Genomic DNA, 18,826 nt, shown 5'->3' with positions numbered 1-18,826 from the left:
TTTTGTCTCGCTGGGCAAATGCTAGACATCATACACCATGTCATCTTGACCATGTGAATCACAAGCAGGTCTACATCCAAGTCATCTGAATTTAGTTCAAAGTTTGTAAATGGAGAGGAGAGTTTAGGGGACTGATGCTTATGGGGTCTGAGCTGTGCTTTCCACGGTGCCAGACATATAGGAGGAGCTCAGTAAATATCTGTGTCCTCTTCCATAGCCACGTGGTGCGTGAAGGACACATGGGTGCCAGCTGCCAACTTATGACAATTTGGAGCTGGGCTTGTGAAAGCTCTGAGCAAATGGAAGATGTGAATTTCCCAGCAGAGCGTGGGGACCTCTGTGTCACCCAGTGTGAAAGGGGGCAGGTCATCCTTGAAATGACCAAATGTCAGCTCCCCTCCAAATGGTCTGCCCTTTGTGTGGGTGCAGCATCGGAGGCCTTCTCAGTCATTCAGAAAGTCAGCAGGGCTTTCAGTTTTACAGAACTAACAAGAAAGCTAAATGCCAATAATACACAAGCGTACCTCATTTCATTGTACTTCGCTTTGCTGTGCTTCACAGATATTACATGGTTTTCTAATTCTTTTTGTTTTCATGTTTTTTTTTTACAAATTAAAAGTTTCTGTAGCCCTGCCTCCAACCAGTCTATTGGTGCCATTGTTTCAGTAGCATAAGCTCACTTCATGTCTCTGTGTGACATTTTGGTAAATTCTTCCAGCATTTTAAACTTTTCTATTATTGTTGTATCCATCGTCATGATCTTCAGTCATCAGGCTATAGCTGCCATAGGTAGTGACTCCTCTGATGGACCTGGGTAAAGTACATTAGAGACCTTTTGAGCCAGGCGTGGTGGCGCATACTGTCATCCTAGCACTCTGGGGGGGCGAGGTGAGAGGATTCCTTGAGCTCAGGAGTTTGAGATAAGCCTGAGCAAGAACAAGAACCTGCCTCTACTATAAATAGAAAAAATGAACCAGGCATGGTAGCTTGCTCCTGTAGTCCCAGCTATTTGGGAGACTGAGGCAGAAGGATCTCTTGAGCCCAGGAGTTTGAGGTTGCTGTGAGTTATGAGACCACAGCACTCTACCTAGGGCTATAGAGTGAGACTCTGTGAGGCAGGGGGGAGAGAGAGAGACACAGACACACCTTTGGGAAAGTTGGGAAAGGAATTAGCATTCTAGATACCACTAAGAATATTGTTATTTTAATTAATGTTTTTTAGAAATAATGCTATAGCATACTTAACAGACCACAGTAAATTTTTATATGCTCCGGAAAACCAAAACATTTGTGTGACTTGCTTTATTGCAATATTTGCTTTATTGTGGTGAACTGGAGCCAAACCAGTAATACCTCTATGGTCTGCCTGTATGTCTTTACTGCTCTTGGTTTTTAAAGAGTTTCTGGACTTATTTCTGATGTTGTGTTCTTTCTTGACAGAAGATGGATAGTCCAGTTCTCATTTTCTGGATTTACAAAACCAAGGCTCAAAATGGGGTCACGGCCCTGGATCACCTATTGAGTAAAGTGAGCTTGGGCAAAGAGAGAAATACCACCACCTCCATGGTGGGATTTCAGGGACTCAGTTTCACTGTTGGACTGCTACCCCATTATGCTTAAAATACATAGAATAAGTAGTATTCTAATTCTTGCAAAGCCAGGCCTTTGCACTGCCTGTTCCTTCCAGATTTTTGAAATATGTAACATATAAAGACATAAATCATTATATTACATTTTCTATTTATATAATTTATATATAATTATATAACATATTTTACTGTATTGAATCATTAATATGTCATATTAGATACTACTACAGTAGTGCCCTTTTATCTGCAGGGGATATGTTCCAGTACCCCCAGTGGATGTCTGAAATCTCAGATAGTACCAAACCCGATTGCCATCAATTAGAACATGTTTCTGTTCATGTCTTCCACCCACAAATGTAATGCCTTTTCCATCTTAGCTAAGCACTTAGCATACACTGTGGCTGTGATTTTAACAGTTTGAAGTCTGACAGCAAAATTAGCACAAATTTTGTTTCCCTTCGCACAAATTTTTTTTATTGTTTGAGAATGAGTCTCTTTCTGTTGCCCAGGCTAGAGAGCCATGGCCTCAGCCTAGCTCACAGCAACCTCAAACTCCTGGGTTCAAGCAATCCTCCTGCCTCAGCCTCCTGAGTAGCTGGGACTACAACCACAGGTGTCCACTACAATGCCTGGCTAATTTTTCTGGTTTTAGTAGAGACATAGTCTCACTCCTGCTCAGACTGTACTCGAACTTCTGAGTCCAAGGGACCTACCCTCCTTGGCCTCCTAGAGTCCTGAGATTACAGGTGGGAGCCACCGTGCCTGGCCCCTTCTTCACAATTACAGCTAGAAGATGCATCTTACTGTAGATCTTAGCAGCCTCAGTGTATGATTTTTGTTCTTTCCTGAAGTTAGGAACATTTCACCTTTTCACTTAAAGGAAGTGCTTTACGGCTTCTTTTGGCATCTCTGCATGGTCAGCATCACTACTCTTGTACTTTGGGATCACTATGAAGTACAACAAGGGGTACTTGGACACAAGCGCTATGAGACCACAACAGGCGATTTGATAATAGAGATGGCTTCTAAGTCTGCAGTCATGAACACCCAGGCCACAGCCCGGTACCATTCATTGGCCCGTTAAGAACCAGCCACGCATCACTGCCTGAGTTCCACCTCCCTGCTGCCCTGCCCATGGAAGAATTGTCTTCCATGAAACCTGTCCCTGGTACCAAAAAGTTTGGGGACCACTGTCCTAACTGATAGGCAGGTAGCGTAGAAGGTGTGGATATGCTGGACAAAGGTATGATTCATGTCTCAGGCAGAGACAGATGGCACGAGAGTTCATGCTACTCAGAATGGCATACAATTTAGCACTTAATTATTGTTTATTTCTGGAATATTCATTACAATGTTTTTGGTGCCGTGGGAGATTATAGGTAACTGAAACTGCAGAAAGCAAAACCACAGATAAGGGGAGACTACTGTATATATAATAGTCTATAATATTATGTATTAAACATAATAAATTGATATATTTACATATTATAACTTATAACATTTCATAGTATATATATAAATTATAATGTATACTAAAATAGAAATTATATTCATCTAAGATATAAAGATAATACATTTTAACATATGCTATACACTTGCTGTATTGCAGAAGACAGAGAGGACTACTGTAAGCGCCTCCCACTCTGTCTTACCAGCTCACCCCTGTTCCCAACCCCAGCACACAGCCTTGGTTGACTAATACCTGAGCATAAGTGAGAAATTCAAGAGCAGGTTTGATATCTCACTAGCTTTCTAAGTCCCAGTGTTGGTTTTGCTTTTTCATAGACCCTTTAAGTAGCTGCTGAGAGCCCTCTCGATAGGCCAGACCCCTTCATAGAGTCTTTTAGGCCCTTTGAGGTTGGATCCCTGCCCACATGTCCCCGTAGACCCCTGGCCTCTGGCCTCTGTTTAACTCCTTCCACCAGCCATGCACTTCTCTCTGAGGGAGACATTCTCTCCTTCTCTTCCCCTGGCTCACTCTTTATTCTCTGGGTCTTGGCCAAAATGGCACATGAGCTCGGCTTCCCTCCCCTCCCAGCACTGTACCAACCCTCATCCCCGCATGTCCCCTACCCTGCATCACCCGAGCCCTTGCTGTGACCCTCCCTGTTTGGTGAGCTCCAACACACAGATTGGCCAGCCAAGGTGTGTACAGCACAGAGCTGGTAGAGGGGAATTGCTCATGCGTTTGTTAAATGTTGAACTTGAGTTGGAAGGTGGCATAGGGAGTGCTGTGGGGGTGAGGGGCTAAAGGGTTAGAGCCGGCTGAGGAAGACCGGGCCAGCTCCATCATTTGGCTGTGTTGGCTGTTTTGAAAGGTTGGCATGTCCTTTGTTTCCCACCTAGTAACCATCCACTCTCCTCTCTCTCCTTTCTGATAGAAACTTGATGCTGAACTTGTGGTTTAGAAGAGGGGGTTCCGAAGAGGGGTCTCAGCCCCTCCCAGGGACTGGCAAAGAGGGGGTTGGGGGTTCTGGACAGTAAGATGCGAGAGTGACTCTGCTGTCAGGAGGCCTCTGAAGCCTTTACCTTGTTCTTCAGAAGGGGCACAAAAATATGGGGAAATCTATAGGACAGATGTCCTGGTTTCTTCAGCCAAAAGGCAAAAACAAATCCAGAGAGGGAACAAAAAGTAGAGGAAACTGTTTAGATCTGGGGTGGTAGATATTTTGCTATAAAGGCCAAGCAGTAAATATTTGGAGCTTTGTGGGGCACACTGTCTCTGTAGCAACTACTCAACTCTGCCTTTGCAGCACGAACAGCACCATAGGATTCGTAAACAAGTGGGGATGGCTGTGTTCCTATAAACTCTATGAAAACAGGCAGGGGCCTGCATTTGGCCTGAGCTGTGGTTTACCAGCCCAAGGTTTAGATCAGCAGTTCTCAACCTGTGGGTCGTGACCCACAGGAACCGTATTAAAGGGCCGCGGCTTTAGGAAGGTTGAGAACCACTGGTTTCGATTGAGAGAGACTTCCGAGAACCGTGTGATGTATGGTCTTTGTGTGGACCCCTTTATGAACAAGCCAAGTCTTAAACATGAGACAAGATAAAAATGTTTCTGACAGTTGGAAAATGGTAGATGATATTTGGGGGTTGCTATAAAATAACTCAGGGTGTAGACAGAAGGAGCAAAGATGACACAGGACATCGCAGGCCCAGGCCATGAGGCTGTGGGCTCATCGCAATTGGAACTTTGGAGCTGGATGAGGGATAAATGGGAGGGTCTTCACACTATTCCTTCTTCTTTTGGGTATGTTTGAGAATCTGCACAGTAAAATGTTTGAAAGAGGCAGACAAGAAAGAACTCCTTTTCCCATCGCCTCTAGTCACCATTGCAGCCAGTGAACATGGCATGCCTGGAGCCAATGCAGTCATTCTGCCACTCAGAGAGGACAAGCCTGAGATGAGATTAGCCACCACATGTGACAGCATAGAAAGAGGAAGGAACGAGGATACTGGATGGTTCTGTTGGGCTGCCAAGTTAACCAGGTCAGAACTGGCCTATTTCAGGACTCTTTTGAATGGGAAACAGTAAATTAAGCCATATTTATTTATTTTTATTACATATTACTCCAAGTCCCCTAACTGGTGTAGAGAAAGGAACAGTGTGGAGGCCTGGACCCTCTCTCCTGCAGGATGCCATAGAATCTAAGAATTCACCAGGATCGGAACACAAGCTTGTGAGAAATGGGCCCTTGTTAAATCTCTCTGAGTCCTTCTACAGCACCCATGGGGGACCAGGAAATGGGAGTGATCATTGCTTTCCACCTTACCTCTCTCGAACCCCAGTGAGCAGATGCCAGGAGCTACGCTGGACTTTGGTTAGGAGAATGTCGATGTTGCAATTATAGACCCACAGTTCCAGGAGAGGAAATGGCAGAAACAGAACTCCCAAAGGACAGCTGGCCTTTCTGGCATCCCTCCTTACAAGGACAAGGAGATTTCCTCTCCTGCACCCCTCAACACACAGTAACCACAGCCATATAACTTCTACACACAGGGCACAAACAGCATTGTTTCTAACTGATCTCATGGCTCAGCTGGTCTCGGGGGTATCAGCTGTTCTGTAATGCATGACAAATCGCTGTGGTTAACTTACCCCCGCCGGGTCTCCTAGATACGGTCCTTAGACACTTGCCAAAAAATGTGCAGAGGGAATGCAGGGGAGGAAAAGAGAAGGATGATATAGAGAAAGGCCACAAGGCCTGGCCCCTCTCCCATTCATCTGGATGCCCCTGGAGTTCCGCCAGGCTCCTGGAGTTCAGATTCAGCTGCAGAAAAGGCTTTGGAGCCTGGGGATGGGAGCGGAGGGTGGGGGTTTTAATTTAGGAGCAGGTCAGAGGTCCTCAGTTCTCAGTCTTAATTTGGCCTCAATTTTCAAGGCTATGCTTACATTTGAGCATGTGCCCAAATCCCCCAGAGGGCTTGTTAAAACACAGATTGCCAGGCCCCTTCCCCAGAGTTCCCAGTGGTGTAGGTCTGGGGTGGGGACTGGGAATTTGCATGTCTGACAAACTGCCCTATGATGCCAATTTGACTGGTTAAGGGGCCGCTGATTGGAGAACCACTGGCTTAGGACATCTGTGCGTGACTGCGGCTCTCAGAGAACAGGAGGAAGAGATGCAAAGTCTTCTTTCTCCTCCCTGAGATGGGAACTAAACAATCCATGGACAGAGGCCTGTGTGGTCTGGGTAGGAAGAACCAATATCACTGGTGCTCTGAGATCACAGTGAGCCAGGAGACCTGGGTGTTATCTCACCCCTGAATGTTCTCACCATGTGCCCTTGCAAAGCCACCTCTGCTCTCCGGGCCTTGGTTTGCCCCTCTATAAAATGAGCAGGTGGCATTTTCTTGTACATATTATCATTTTTACAGCCAAATGTTTTTAAAGATTAAGTAAGAAACAAAGTAAACTAGGTAATCTCCAAAGCAATGGAGGTGGGAGAATCTCTTGCCAGCATCAGTGTGCACCTGGAAGCCTGTGAGTGGGAGTCCAACTTGGGTTTGAACATGGCACTGACATTTACCAACTGTGAGTGCTGAGCACTGGGGCAAATTACTTGGCCTCCCAGAGCCATGGCCTCCTCATCTATGAGCAAAAGGATGCCGATCTTGTGAGGTTGTTGTGGGACTGAGGTAAATGTGTAAAGTGCCTGGCCAACCTGTTAAGCTAGGATGGCCTCTTTGGCCATCCTAATATATTTTAAATATATTTTCCAGGCAAGGGGGCATAGAAAGCAACTTTTCTCCCCATCCCTGCCCGACTGTGATGCCTGGTGACCTTCATGTTGATGGTGCACTCAGATCCCCCAAGTCTGTGTCTCCAGTTTTCCCCTGGAGTGATTGTTCTGGGAAGTGCTTAACTTCCTACATTTTCCATGAACTCCTTATTCTTCAACACCCATTCATTTGATTATTAATTCAATTAATATTTATTGAGGGCCTACTATGTGCCCAACATACGGCAGGCATTGAGGATTCCAGATGTGGTCCCTGCTCCCCATGGAGCTCAGTCTAGAGGGAAGCAGATGTTACTCTGCAAATCACACAGAACCAGGCGAGACTCAATAGTGAGAGCTGTTGTGAAGGAGGCCTGAGGGGGCAAGGACAGGTAGATTTGATCCCATTGGGAGGCCAGCACAGGCTTCTAGAAGCAACAACTTAAAAAGATGATGTTGGAAGGAGGAGACAGTGTTTGGGACAGAGGGAGCAGCCTGTGCAAAGGCTCTGAGGCAATATGAACATGGTGCCTGCAAGGAGTTAGGCTGGGGTCCGGGGAGGAAAGAAGGTGGGCATAAGAATCTGGTCTTTGTGGAGACTTAACAGCAGAGAGAGCCACATGATGCCTCACATGTCTGCTCTGGATGGAGCTGAAGAAGGGATTCCGGGGGCCAGAGTGGAGGGGGTGATCTATAAGGGGAAAACCATGGCAACGTCCAGAGAAGAGATGCTGGTGGCATGGATGGGGCTGAAGGTACATTTTCGATGGACAGAAGCAGCTGTATTTTGAAGATCCTTTGGAGTTGACTCCATAGGACCCAATGGGGATTGTTGTGGCAGGTGAGAGAGGAAGCTAGGGCGGTCTTGCTGTCTTGCTTGCTAGCTGGCTATCTAGGATGGATGGTGGTGGTTTTCAATGAGCTAGAGTGGAATTCTCTTTTTCTTCTCCTGAGTATTTCAGAGCCTTGCTTGTCCCTGGTCCCACTCAGGGTTATAACATAACCACCCTCTTTGAGTAGTTCAGGATCACCTCCTCCAGGTGGCGTTAAAACACCTAAAGCACTTAACACAGCTGCGGGTGCTCAACAAATGACAGCCACCTCCTGGGTTCCCTGAGCTGTGACAACTCAGGTGCCTTCCAGGTCACCCATGGCAACCTCTCTTGGGGCCTGCTGGCCTCTTGCTGCAGAGACAGTTTCAAGCTAACATTCCTACATTTTTGGAAAAGGTAGGGGGATCTGGGATTCCCCCTGAGCTGGGGAAATTTTGTTGTCTCAACCTTGAACCGCTCATTGCCTGGAAAGCAGGAGCAAGGGAGGAGAGCTGGTGGTCCAGCCAAGGCTGTGCTCCCACATGAGAGAGCAGGTGCTCAGGGGATCTGGCCATACTCTAAACTAGCTGTGTGACCAGAAGCGAGTCTCTTTTTTCCCTCTAGACTTCAGTTTACCTAACTGTACGATGGGGTGGGGCACTGGGCACTGTCCTTGAACCCTTCTATCTCCAAATCTCTGGGGTTTTGTCCATGCTTGACAGAGCACCATTCCTCTTTCAGAATTCCTGAGCAGTGGCTTGAGCCCCAGCCCAGTCATTCTACCTCTTTGGCACACTCTTGCCACAGCCACTTTTCAGGGCTAGATACCTCCACCTTCTGTCTCTGTGGCCTATCTGTCCCAGGGGTTTTCCTGAATCATGAGTTCTAGCTAGCCCAAGCTTTCCCACCTGGGATACTCACTCACAAGGGGGCTGGCCCTCTCCTCCTGGGGCTCACACCTTTCCAGACCAGGAGACCTTCCTCGTCTCTGCCTCTTCTATGGAAGTCTCAGCTCAAATCTGTGAACCTTCCTCCAAGTCCTCCTTCCCTGAGTTACTGGAGTCCCCTGGGGACATTGCTCATATATACAGAGCACGTGTCTCTACCCCTTCCTTGCTTCGCTTTCAGGCTTTCTCATGCACATGCCACGTCTTGCAGTTGGGTCGCTGCCTCTGGGAAGCCAGTACAGACTTCTTGCTTCCCCCTCCCCCAGGGATGGGGACTGGAAGTGTTCAGTATGTGTTGGTGGGACAAGTAGCTAGAGAAACCCCAAGCCACTCTCCCCTGTGCAGGGTCACAAGTTCTGGAAAACCCAGAACTTGCTTTCCAGGAGGGTCCTCAGCTGACACCTGGGGATTTCTTTGCTTTGGCCCAGGTGGCTCCAGAGATGGGGCCACCCAGCCATTTCCCCACCTTCTGGCCCAGACCCCTGTGTCCCCTCTTCCCAACAAAGGCTTCCTCAGTGTAAAACAGCTTGGACATCCAATACTTGCCAACAAAAGCAAGCATTGTAGCCACAGGGAAGGGGGTGGGGGTAGAGAGACAGGGTGAGGTTTTGCTTTCTGCTTGCCAAGACTGGCTCATGAGTCAGGCCACTGGGGTCCCAGCTGTAATCTGTCCCTCTTGACTTGTCCTGCTTGCAGCAGGAAGAAGGGGGCGGAATGGAGCTGGGGCTTCTGAGTTTTCTATGAGAGTTTTTCTGGGATGGCCCCACAGCAGGGAGAAAATGAGCAATCGTAATGCCACAACTCTACCCCTCTGTCCCCTAGGGTCCCCACTCTGCAGCTTGGAAAACTGATACCCTGAGAGAAGAAGCCATTTTATCCCAAGATCATTTAGCGGGTTTGCAGAGGTCTAGAACCATGGAGCTCCAGCCTGGGCATCTCTCAGCCTCCTCTTGAAGCTTCCACAGACACACATAGGTGCATGAACAGACAGAGAGACAAACAGAAACACACATATAAAGCCTCTCACATTCTTGCTCCACACGCCCTCACACACAAAATGCTGTCTGGCTCTTGACTTCACAGATCTTGAAGGACCAAGAAGAGGAGAAAAATGATCTCCATTCTTCCCAAACTTAATAAAGATTAACTTGGGGTTACCATTTCCAAATAACTGGTTGCTCTGGTGTTGCTTGAAATATAATATACTTCAGTTCTCCACATCTGCTTCTTAAATGCACTAGTCCTCATTTCAAAGAAATTATGATTATTTCCAAAAAAGAAAAATCTCCTTTCTCCAATTGCCACCTCTTGATCACATGAAATATAGTTTATTTGCAAAATGTTACAAATGCATTTATGTAGTAAAGAAAGATCAAGGATTTTCTGTTGTGGTGTCTGACCTACCGACTGAACTGGTCTCAACACCATTGCAAGGCCAGCATCCACTCTCCTCTCTCAAACTTTAGGTTCTTTCCACCTTGGGCTGCAGCAGGTGCTACTGTTGTCAGGGATGGAAGGGGAAGGCAGTTATTTATTGAGCACCTACTATGTGCTATAGCTAACATCCATTTTGCAGATGAAGAAATTGAGGCTTCAGAGCTAGGATTTCAATTAGGACTGATTGCGACGCCAGGGCTTCTCTCCCTACACCTTCCTCATCCCTGCTCATGGCAAGGACACAGACGGGTCGGTGCACCCCGGGGTCCAGGAAGCTGTACTCGAAAGTGGGTAGGTTCAAGGGGTTGCTCGTTAGTGGGGAATCAGGACTATCATAAAAGAAAGAGAGAGACGCCCTCTACTGGGGGGCTCACTGTCCTCACCCCAGCTCCAATGCAGTGGACACTTCATTTGGCCCCGTGGCTCTGGAGCAGAAACAGGGACCCGACCCTGTAGCCAAGGAAGGGGGCGGAGCGGCGGTGGAAAGCAGATTCGGGCTACCACTCCTGGAAGCTCAGGCATCTGAGGGGACAATCGGCCTGGTGAGCTAGAAGTCCAAGCTCCCGCTCCGCGTGGCACTTCCGATCCCGGCCGCACGCCGCCGCACCCCCAGCCCCGTGCCCCGCCCCCGGGCGTGCTGCGCCCCCCGCCCCGCCCCGCTCCGCCCCGCCCGGTGTGCCCACCCCTCGCCCGCCCTGCTGCCCCCTCGGCCGGCTCCCGTAGCGTCCCGAAGCGTCACGTTGCGGGCTGACAGACCCGCCAGCAGTTGGCACTAGGGACGCTGGCGCGTCAGCAGCTCTCTTGTCCCGCCGGTAGCCTCGGGCGCTCGGAGCAGGCGGTCCAGGCGACAGCGCCGCGCAGGGGGCCGGGAGCCGGCGGGAGGTAGGCTGCGAGGAGGGGAGGCGGCGGAGGAGGAGGCAGAGGCGGCCGGCCACTGCTCCGACAGCCCGGGGCGCGCCTTAGCCTCGCGCGCAGCCTGGGACTTGCGGCTCTGGCGCCGGCCCGGCCTGAGTCCCTGCGCGGCCACATGGCCCCACTCCGCGCCCTGCTGTCCTGCCTGCTTCCTTTGCACTGCGCGCTCTGGGCCACCGCGGGCAGTCGGACCCCAGGTGCGTGCGGGTTGGGCGCGTGGGGGTCCTGCGTGCCCTGGATTGGGGTGGCCCGAGGGTGCCCAAGCCACTGTAGTGGGGTTCTAGCAGGTGAGTGGGAGACACTGCACACACTTTCTTCCCCATGGGCCATCAGCGCTGTCCCACGGTTTCCCTCCTGTTTTGGCACTAGAACTTGAGCTAAACCCTAGGAGAGGATTCGGGAACATCAAGTCTCTTCTTAGGAGCTATGTATCTGTCGCTTTGTTTCTTTTTCTCTGTTTCTCCTCCTCTCACCCAAATATCTGTCTCTCTGTCTTATGTGTCTCAGTGTCTTGTCTGTCTCCAACTTTGTGCAGGGCTGTGTGTATGTCTGTCATATACACAGAATCAGCCTAACAGGTGATTGGTCCCACCACATCCTGCACAGAAACACGCTCTCATCTTTGGTCTCACTGGGCTTGGCATTCTCAAAGGCTGCAGACATCCTCTTCCATACAGACCCGGACTACTCCACCCACACCTTGCAGCGTGGGGTACCATTCTAGTGGCTCCGAGCATATGGAGGAGGTCCTGGTCATTTCCAGGCATGGCGCCTGCTTGTGTGTGAACTCAGCTCATGTACCACCGTAGGACAGCAGGTGGCACAGTCTTGCAACAGTCTTGGGGGTCCTTCACTATAAGTCAAATTAGAGAAGAGTACTCCCTATCCATAACTGCCTTGGGCATGGGGGATTTTCAGGAAACATCATTTTCTGCGAGGAGAGGAGGCGGTATTTTATTAGCACCATGAACTGGGGAGGTGAGAGGTACAACTCTGGGGAAATGAAAATTCCTCCCAAACTCACATCCATGAATCACCAGCCTTGGAAGCCAGGGAGCTGTCACTCCTGCCCAGCCTGGCTGGGCTTAGGGAGAGCTGTGTGAGGATGGGCCTGCTGGCATGTGGCCTGGACCATGGGGCCATGACCTCACACTTAATTCATTCCAAGTGAGCAGGTCACCCCCTGTGTCTCCTTTTATTTTTGAAGGTCTATATTTATCCAGCTTGGGACTGGGCCATAGAGAAATCTCAGCAGTCACTGAGCTGCTTAAAAAAGTTTTCTTTCTAACCTTGGAAAAATATAGAACCCTGTATTCTCTCCCTCCCCTCTCCAGCCCCACCTTCTCCTTGACACATGCCCACGATCCCCTGGGTTTCTAGGTGTGTTTGTTTTGCCAGCTGCATTCTTGGGAGCTTGGGGAGAAGGGCCCTACCCCAGCACATGAGGGGAGTTTGGGCAGATCTGGCATTCCCTCCCTTTGCCCTGGGGGCTTTCAGGGAATTTCAGTCCTTTCCTAGGCAGTGCCCAAGGTTGGAAGGCTCGTTGCTAGAGTGACAGGGCTGTTTGGCATCATTTGTTTTCTTCTGCTAAATTTAAAGAGGACCTGGGTGTTACAGAGAACAATTTATGTCCACAAAGTACCTGAACAACATGCATCCACGTGTAGAAAGCCAGGAGCTCAGGAAGCAATGCATGGAAAATGGATGAATTTGGGCTAAGGGGTCCATCTAAGGTGACCCTCAGGGTTGCAGATCCTTCTCTGCCCCTATGGGATTTCTGATCTCCCCGTACCTTCAGCACAGACTGCATGGAAGTGACTCTTTGTTTACCTCCAACAGAGCGTCACCTCTCTGGAAAGCTCCGTGGCTATGCTGTGACAGTACCCTGCAGCACGGATTTTCTGGGACGCTTCCTCTCCCATGTGGTGTCCGGCCCAGGAGCAGCCTTCTCAGGGAGTGTGGTAGCAGACATGCCACCCACCCCGCCATCCCACTCCAGTCACCCCCGGGTGGCTCGCAGCCCCCTGAACCCAGAAGGAGAGACCCTGTGGCCTGGTGGGGTGGGGCACCGCTCCCTCTACTTCAATGTTACTGTTTTTGGGAAGGAACTGCACTTGCATATGCGGCCCAACCGAAGGCTGGTGGTACCAGGAGCTTCAGTGGAGTGGCAGGAGGATTTTCAGGAGCTGTTCCGACAGCCCTTGTGGCAGGAGTGCTTGTACACTGGAGGTGTCACTGGAATGCCTGGGGCAGCTGTTGCCATCAGCAACTGTGACGGATTGGTAAGGGACAATTAAGCTGCATCCCCCCACCCTGTTTTCCCTTTGGCTGCCCTGTGTTTGGGGTTCCTGTCGACGTGTGCAGCCCAGGCCAAGTCGGGCTGTACTGCCTTCTGAGAGCACACCACATGCCCCTGCTGGCCACCAGTATGAAGTGGCCAACTTGGGAGGATGCCTTTGTCTTGTTCATTCACCTCACCAGCTGTGGACCCACCTAGACCACAAGTTACCAGGCTGGGATCTCTGAGTCCAAACAAATGTTGGGGTGAAGAGGGCAGGCTCTGGGGTCTGACTTCAGGGGTTTGAATTATGGCTGGGCCACTCCCTAGCTGGGAGGATTTGGATAAGTTAATCTGTCTGTGGTTCTTTCCCTGTGTGTTAAATAGGGATTTATTCATTTTGCACATATACACTGTTCTAGGAGAGTGGGCTGTGGCAGTGCCTGAGGCAGACGTGGTCCCTGCCCTCCAGTAGTTAACATGCTGCTGGTAGTAATGTGACCCACCTCACTGGGCAGTGCCTTGGGTGGTTGGTACCTGCCTGGTGCATATCTAAGGCTCTTACTATGGCTATCATTATGCTACATCCTTCCTCTTCTACCTGTCTCCTCTCAGAGTCAGCCTGCTCTTTGCTGGCTGCTCTGTGTGGTCCCTTTCTTAGGACCCTCTCCCTGTTCCCAGATGCGGGGAGCACTCCTGCTAGTTGGTTCCATATTGTAAACCAGATAGGTGTGGGTGAGCTCCCTCTGTCCCATTCTTATCTGGGGCTGGCTCTCATTTCCCTAGCTGCTCCTCCTTGGAAGGTGCTGGCCTGGTACCCTCAGAGCCCTGCTGGGCGGCTCCTTCCCTGGGCTCTTCTTTGCCAGTGATGTCAGGTATGAATTGATATGTCCCAAGAATGGACCCACTTGCCTCTCTGCCCTTTGGCTTTGGGAAGGGGCAAGTTAGATGGGGAGGGGATGTAGCAGGAGTTCTTCCTCCCTGGTGGGGTTGGGAGCATTCCCTGCCATCTTTTCCCCTAAGAAGTGTCTTTCTGGGTGGTGCCTGTGGCTCAAAGGAGTAGGGCACTGGCCCCATATGCTGGAGGTGGTGGGTTCAAAAAACTAAAAAAAAAAAAAAAGTGTCTTTCTGCTGCTGTTATGGCTGCCTTTGTCCAGGCCAGGGCTTCTCAATCACTTATTCTTTATCATCCCCAAATGTGTCAGATATTTTCTCCTAATTATCAAAACCCTTCTTGCCTCCATGAAAAGTTATTTATTTTTATTTTAAAAATGCAGTCTGGGGCTGCACCTGTGGCTCAAAAGGGTAGGGTGCCAGCCCCATATGCCGGAGGTGGTAGGTTCAAACCCAGCCCCAGCCAAAAAAAGAAAAATGCAGTCTGGTTATGTTGCCCAGGTCAGAGTGCAGTAGCTATTCACAGGCACCATCACAGCTCACTCCTGCACTCAGGTAATCCTCCTGCCTCAGCCTCCCGAGTAGTTGGGACTATAGGCACATGCCACTGCACCAGCTTTCCCCATGAAAATTTAATAGCCCAGATATACCAAATATCTGTTTATATACTATGTATGTATCCATGCTTCTTTTATAAAAAAAGTGACTTTTTTGCCTTCTCAAGATTCAGTTTCCACATCCCCCCGTTGAGAGGCGTGGCCTACTACTCAGTGGTTGGTTCTCAAAGATGATTATATCTCACTCTTGCTCAGGTTGGTCTCAAACTCTTGAGCTCAAGTGATCTGCCAGCCTTGGCCTCCCAGGGTGCTAGGGCTACAGATGCGAGCCACCATGCTCTGCCTAGAATCTCCCTTTGAAGGGAGGGACCCAGGATCTGCATCTTTTCCAAACTTTGTAGGTGATCTGACCCAAGGGTTCCTCAGAGCTGACTTTGAGAAACCCAGGTTGTACAGTCAGGTGGAAAAGCCTAGACCTTGTCTGGGTTGTAGGGTGAGATTCTGCTGCCAACTACTGGGCTGTGCAGTTCTGTGCCACAGGAGCCCTTGGTTGGCCAGCTGGGTAGAGCTGTGCTGTGGCCACGAGTTTTTGTTGAAAATCTCAAGTGATATACAGAATTATCCAGGGATGCAGTGTCCAGGCAGATGGAGAGATAGGAAGTGCTGGTACAGACCAACAGCCTGGTTGAATTACTTGCTGAATTCTTTCTAGAGTCATCCAGGTAAGACTGTAAGCACTGGTGACAGGGCTGGTGCCTCTGCTTCTCTGACTGCCCTCCTGGGCTGAGGTCAGAGGAGGTGCTCAATCAGTGTGTGTGGAGACCTAAATTAAAGCATGTGTGCCTGAGCGTCACTATTCATAAGTAACTGTCCACCCCTGAAAACCTCCTCCCTTAACCTTGAACATCTCAGTGGCCCACTGACAAGTAGAGACTGACACTGGATGCTGCAGGGATCAGGGCAATAAATGACCCACACCCAGCAGTGCATGAAGCATGATCATGTGGCTACACCAAGCAGTGTATATGACAAGTCCTGCTCTGATAGGGGTTGGCGGGTGGGGAAGGCAGCTGTTCAGACAGCCTGAGCCTGGACATTTCTCAGATGATATTGCTGACTTTTGATGGCCTCTGAGTAAAGATTTTCATTAGCTGTGTAAACTTAGACAACTCACTCAGCATCTCTGGGCTTTATTCTTCCCATTTGTCTTAAAAGGGGGTGACATAGGTTCTTTGGTGGATGAGAATCAATTCTTGTGACATCTGCCAAATCTGGCTCAGGTCTCAATTCTCAGAGGTGTCCATGGATGAGCTTTGGGAAGCTTGTTCTGCAGCTGGTATAGAGTGAGCCTCTAGGACAGTGGTTCTCAACCTTCCTAATGCCGTGACCCTTTAATACAATTCCTCATGTTGTGGCGACCCTCAAACATAAAATTATTTTCGTTGCTACTTCACAACTGTAATTTGTTACTGTTATGAATCATAATGTAAATATCTGATATGCAGGATGTATTTAGGCAACTCCTGTGAAAGGGTCATTTGACCCCCAAAGGGGTCGCGACCCTCAGGTTGAGAACTGCTGCTCTAGGATGTGGCTTGTCTGAGTACCCTGTCCTTGGGAGGACAGAAATGGACTTCACTGGGCTGAGCCTTGGGCTTGTGCCTTGGCTGTCCATAGAGGCCACTCTTGAAGTCCAGCATCTGGATGCCTTCCCTCCAAGGCCCAGGGGTGGTGCTATCTGACTGCTTGTCCCTGGAGCTGCCAGCACAGGGGTCACTCCAGGCCAGGATTTCCTTATTTCCAGCCCATTCTAGGAAACTGGCCTGTGTACTCTGAGAGCAAGGCCACAGTGGAACATTTCTGATGATAAGATTTAACTCTGCATCTTTATGTGGTCTTTGGATTTTAACCTCATTTTTGCTAACATCTCAAATGCCAAAGTAATTCATTTCAAAAACTGGGTACTGAGTGCTGGCCACGGACAAGGTCCACAGGGAGATCCTAAGAAAATGAAAGTGACATAGACAATGACAGCAGCTGTAATGAGGTCTTCCCATAGCCCAGGCACAACCGGCATACTGTCACATACATTCGTTAGCTGCTTCTATTTCATAGCTATGGAAAGTGAGTCATAGGGAGGAAAGCTGAAGATAAAGACAGCAGTTAGCACGGGATAGTTTACACAGCCCTCACCCCCTTCAATCACATGCAGTGTGCATGCAGAGATTGTTATTACCCCTGCTTTGCAGAGTCAGATCCCTGCTCTTGAGAAACTTGGGTGCCAGGCAGAAGGGAGGCCCCCTAGTAGTTTGAACATCTACTTGTTGATTTTCCAGAACACAATGAAGCTGGGTAAACAGCTAATAGGAGTGATTATTCTCTGCATTGTCAAAGGAGGTGACATTTAAGCTGGGCCGTGAAGGATGAGTAGAAGTTTACAAGGTTCAGAGGGTGGGGAGGGCATTCTGGACAGAGGGAAGAGCTTGAGCAGGTGCGGGGTGGCAGCACAGAGGAGCGGGGTGGCAGCACAGAGGAGCACCATGCCAGCTGGTGGCTGGCTTTTGTTGAGTGGATCCCAGAAGACATGTGGGGTGGGTAGGTGGGGTGTTGGTTTGACCTTGGAGGAAGGGCAGGATGGAAGAAGGGCTGTGGGGCAGCCTGTCCTCTGAAAGCGGCTGTGCTGGGAGTTGGAGACAGGGCTGTGTGAGCAACCTGTCCTCCTTCTCTGGACCTCAGTGGCTTCCTGGGTGCACTGTAAAAGCTGAGAGGGGAGAGCTCAGGCCCCTTCCAGCTCTGGCATTAGTCCTTTGTGGAGCAGGGCAGGTCTGGCTGGAGGAGTTCAGAGCCAGGCCCATGTAAGCCTATAGTTGACTCTCACTCTTGTATGGGGTCAAGAGCTAGGCATGGGTGGGGCTGCAGGTTCAGAGACTGAGACCAGTCCCTGAGTGTGGTCCACATGGGCAAACACAGTCAGTAGTAAGAGGGTCTAAAGAAACCCACCCTCTGTGTGGACAGAGATGCACAGCCATTTGGCACCTTTGCTGCTCTGATGAGAAGCTTGGTGTCTAGACTGGTGTCTTAATCCTTAATTTCAACCCCTCTTGCCAGCCTGGACATCTGGGGCAAACACAGCAGGGGCAGAGAATGGTGGGTTCTGGGCACTGCGGTTAATTTACGCCTAACACTGGGATATGGACACTTTGTCTTACTTCCCACCCACTGTTCTGGAGGGCCCTTTGTGTGTCATACTCAGGGGACGAAAGGGATCCAGGAATGGATAAGCAAGGCCCTTGCCCTGGAGGAGTTTGAAGACTGATGAAGATACAGACATAAAAACAGACAAATTACAATACTATGAGAGGCAGCAGCAGAAAGACCCATTTATTCTGGTTAGAGCTATCTAGGAAGGCTGCCTGGAGGAGGTGGCAGTGGCTTAAGACTGTTCAAACATTATAAACATGAAAGAGTATTAGGCATCTGTCCAATAGGGAGAATGACTGGCCAGCCAGCCTTGGGGATATTTGAGAGTTGGAAATAAGGGATATTGGGAGGCCTTATCCTACCTGCAAAATGTTTCCTCTGGGGCTTAGGGAAGTTAGCCTGGAATGCTGTCAGACTGGAGAGTCCCAGGTTGGGAATGTGTCCAGGTGTCACCAGTGACCTGATGGGCTGCTTTTCAGAGCCACTAATGCCATGCACTTGGGAGGAATGTGGGGCCCTGGAGTGGGGGAGACAGTTCTTTGCAGGTCCTGGAGGGGTTGTGGGGTAACGGGATGGGGTCAGCAGAGTGGGGTCCCTACTTCTCAGTAGGGCCACATGCTGCCTGTGCCCATCCAGAACTCAAAGCGCCAGCCTACTGAAGGGCTGCTTCCAACACAGCCATCTCTGCCTGGGCCTCAATGCCCTGCACTAGGGGCCCTGGACTGGAGTGTCAATGCCCTGCACTAGGGTGACAGTGCCCTGTATTGGGGTTATGGTGATAGGGCTTGGCTGCACTGTGCTTTCCCCTCTGCCTTCAGTGCCTCTGAGTCAGGGCCTGGCGAGGAAGCAGCCACAAGTGTAAGATTTGTCACCATCTGGTTCTGTTTTCCACTCTGCAGATCCTGCATTTTTGATGGGTTATACTGAATAGATGTTGGCAGGCAGCATCAGGAGGGACCAGGGGAGGCTGAATCTGGCC

The 18,826-nt window shown here is 49.9% G+C and overlaps 1 protein-coding gene across 2 annotated transcripts in view; it reads left to right on the top strand.

The window, feature by feature from the left end:
• The first annotated feature begins 10,747 nt into the window (after nucleotides 1-10,747).
• Nucleotides 10,748-18,826, top strand: part of ADAMTS14 (ADAM metallopeptidase with thrombospondin type 1 motif 14) — a 77,698-nt gene continuing 69,619 nt past the window's right edge. Inside the window, exons 1-2 of one of the 2 annotated variants that reach the window (XM_003783589.3) lie at nucleotides 10,748-11,114; nucleotides 12,757-13,199. In XM_003783589.3, coding sequence (XP_003783637.1) covers nucleotides 11,033-11,114; nucleotides 12,757-13,199 — 525 coding nt within the window. In that variant the 5' untranslated portion in view covers nucleotides 10,748-11,032. The remainder of the gene's footprint in view (nucleotides 11,115-12,756; nucleotides 13,200-18,826) is intronic. The other variant, XM_003783590.2, reaches the window with a different exon arrangement.

The sequence above is a fragment of the Otolemur garnettii genome, unplaced genomic scaffold, assembly GCF_000181295.1.
Source record: "Otolemur garnettii isolate 467f Iridium unplaced genomic scaffold, OtoGar3 scaffold00008, whole genome shotgun sequence".
Taxonomy (NCBI): domain Eukaryota; kingdom Metazoa; phylum Chordata; class Mammalia; order Primates; family Galagidae; genus Otolemur; species Otolemur garnettii.
Note: the sequence above shows the minus strand (reverse complement) of the source record. Positions and strands in the feature narration are given on the sequence as shown.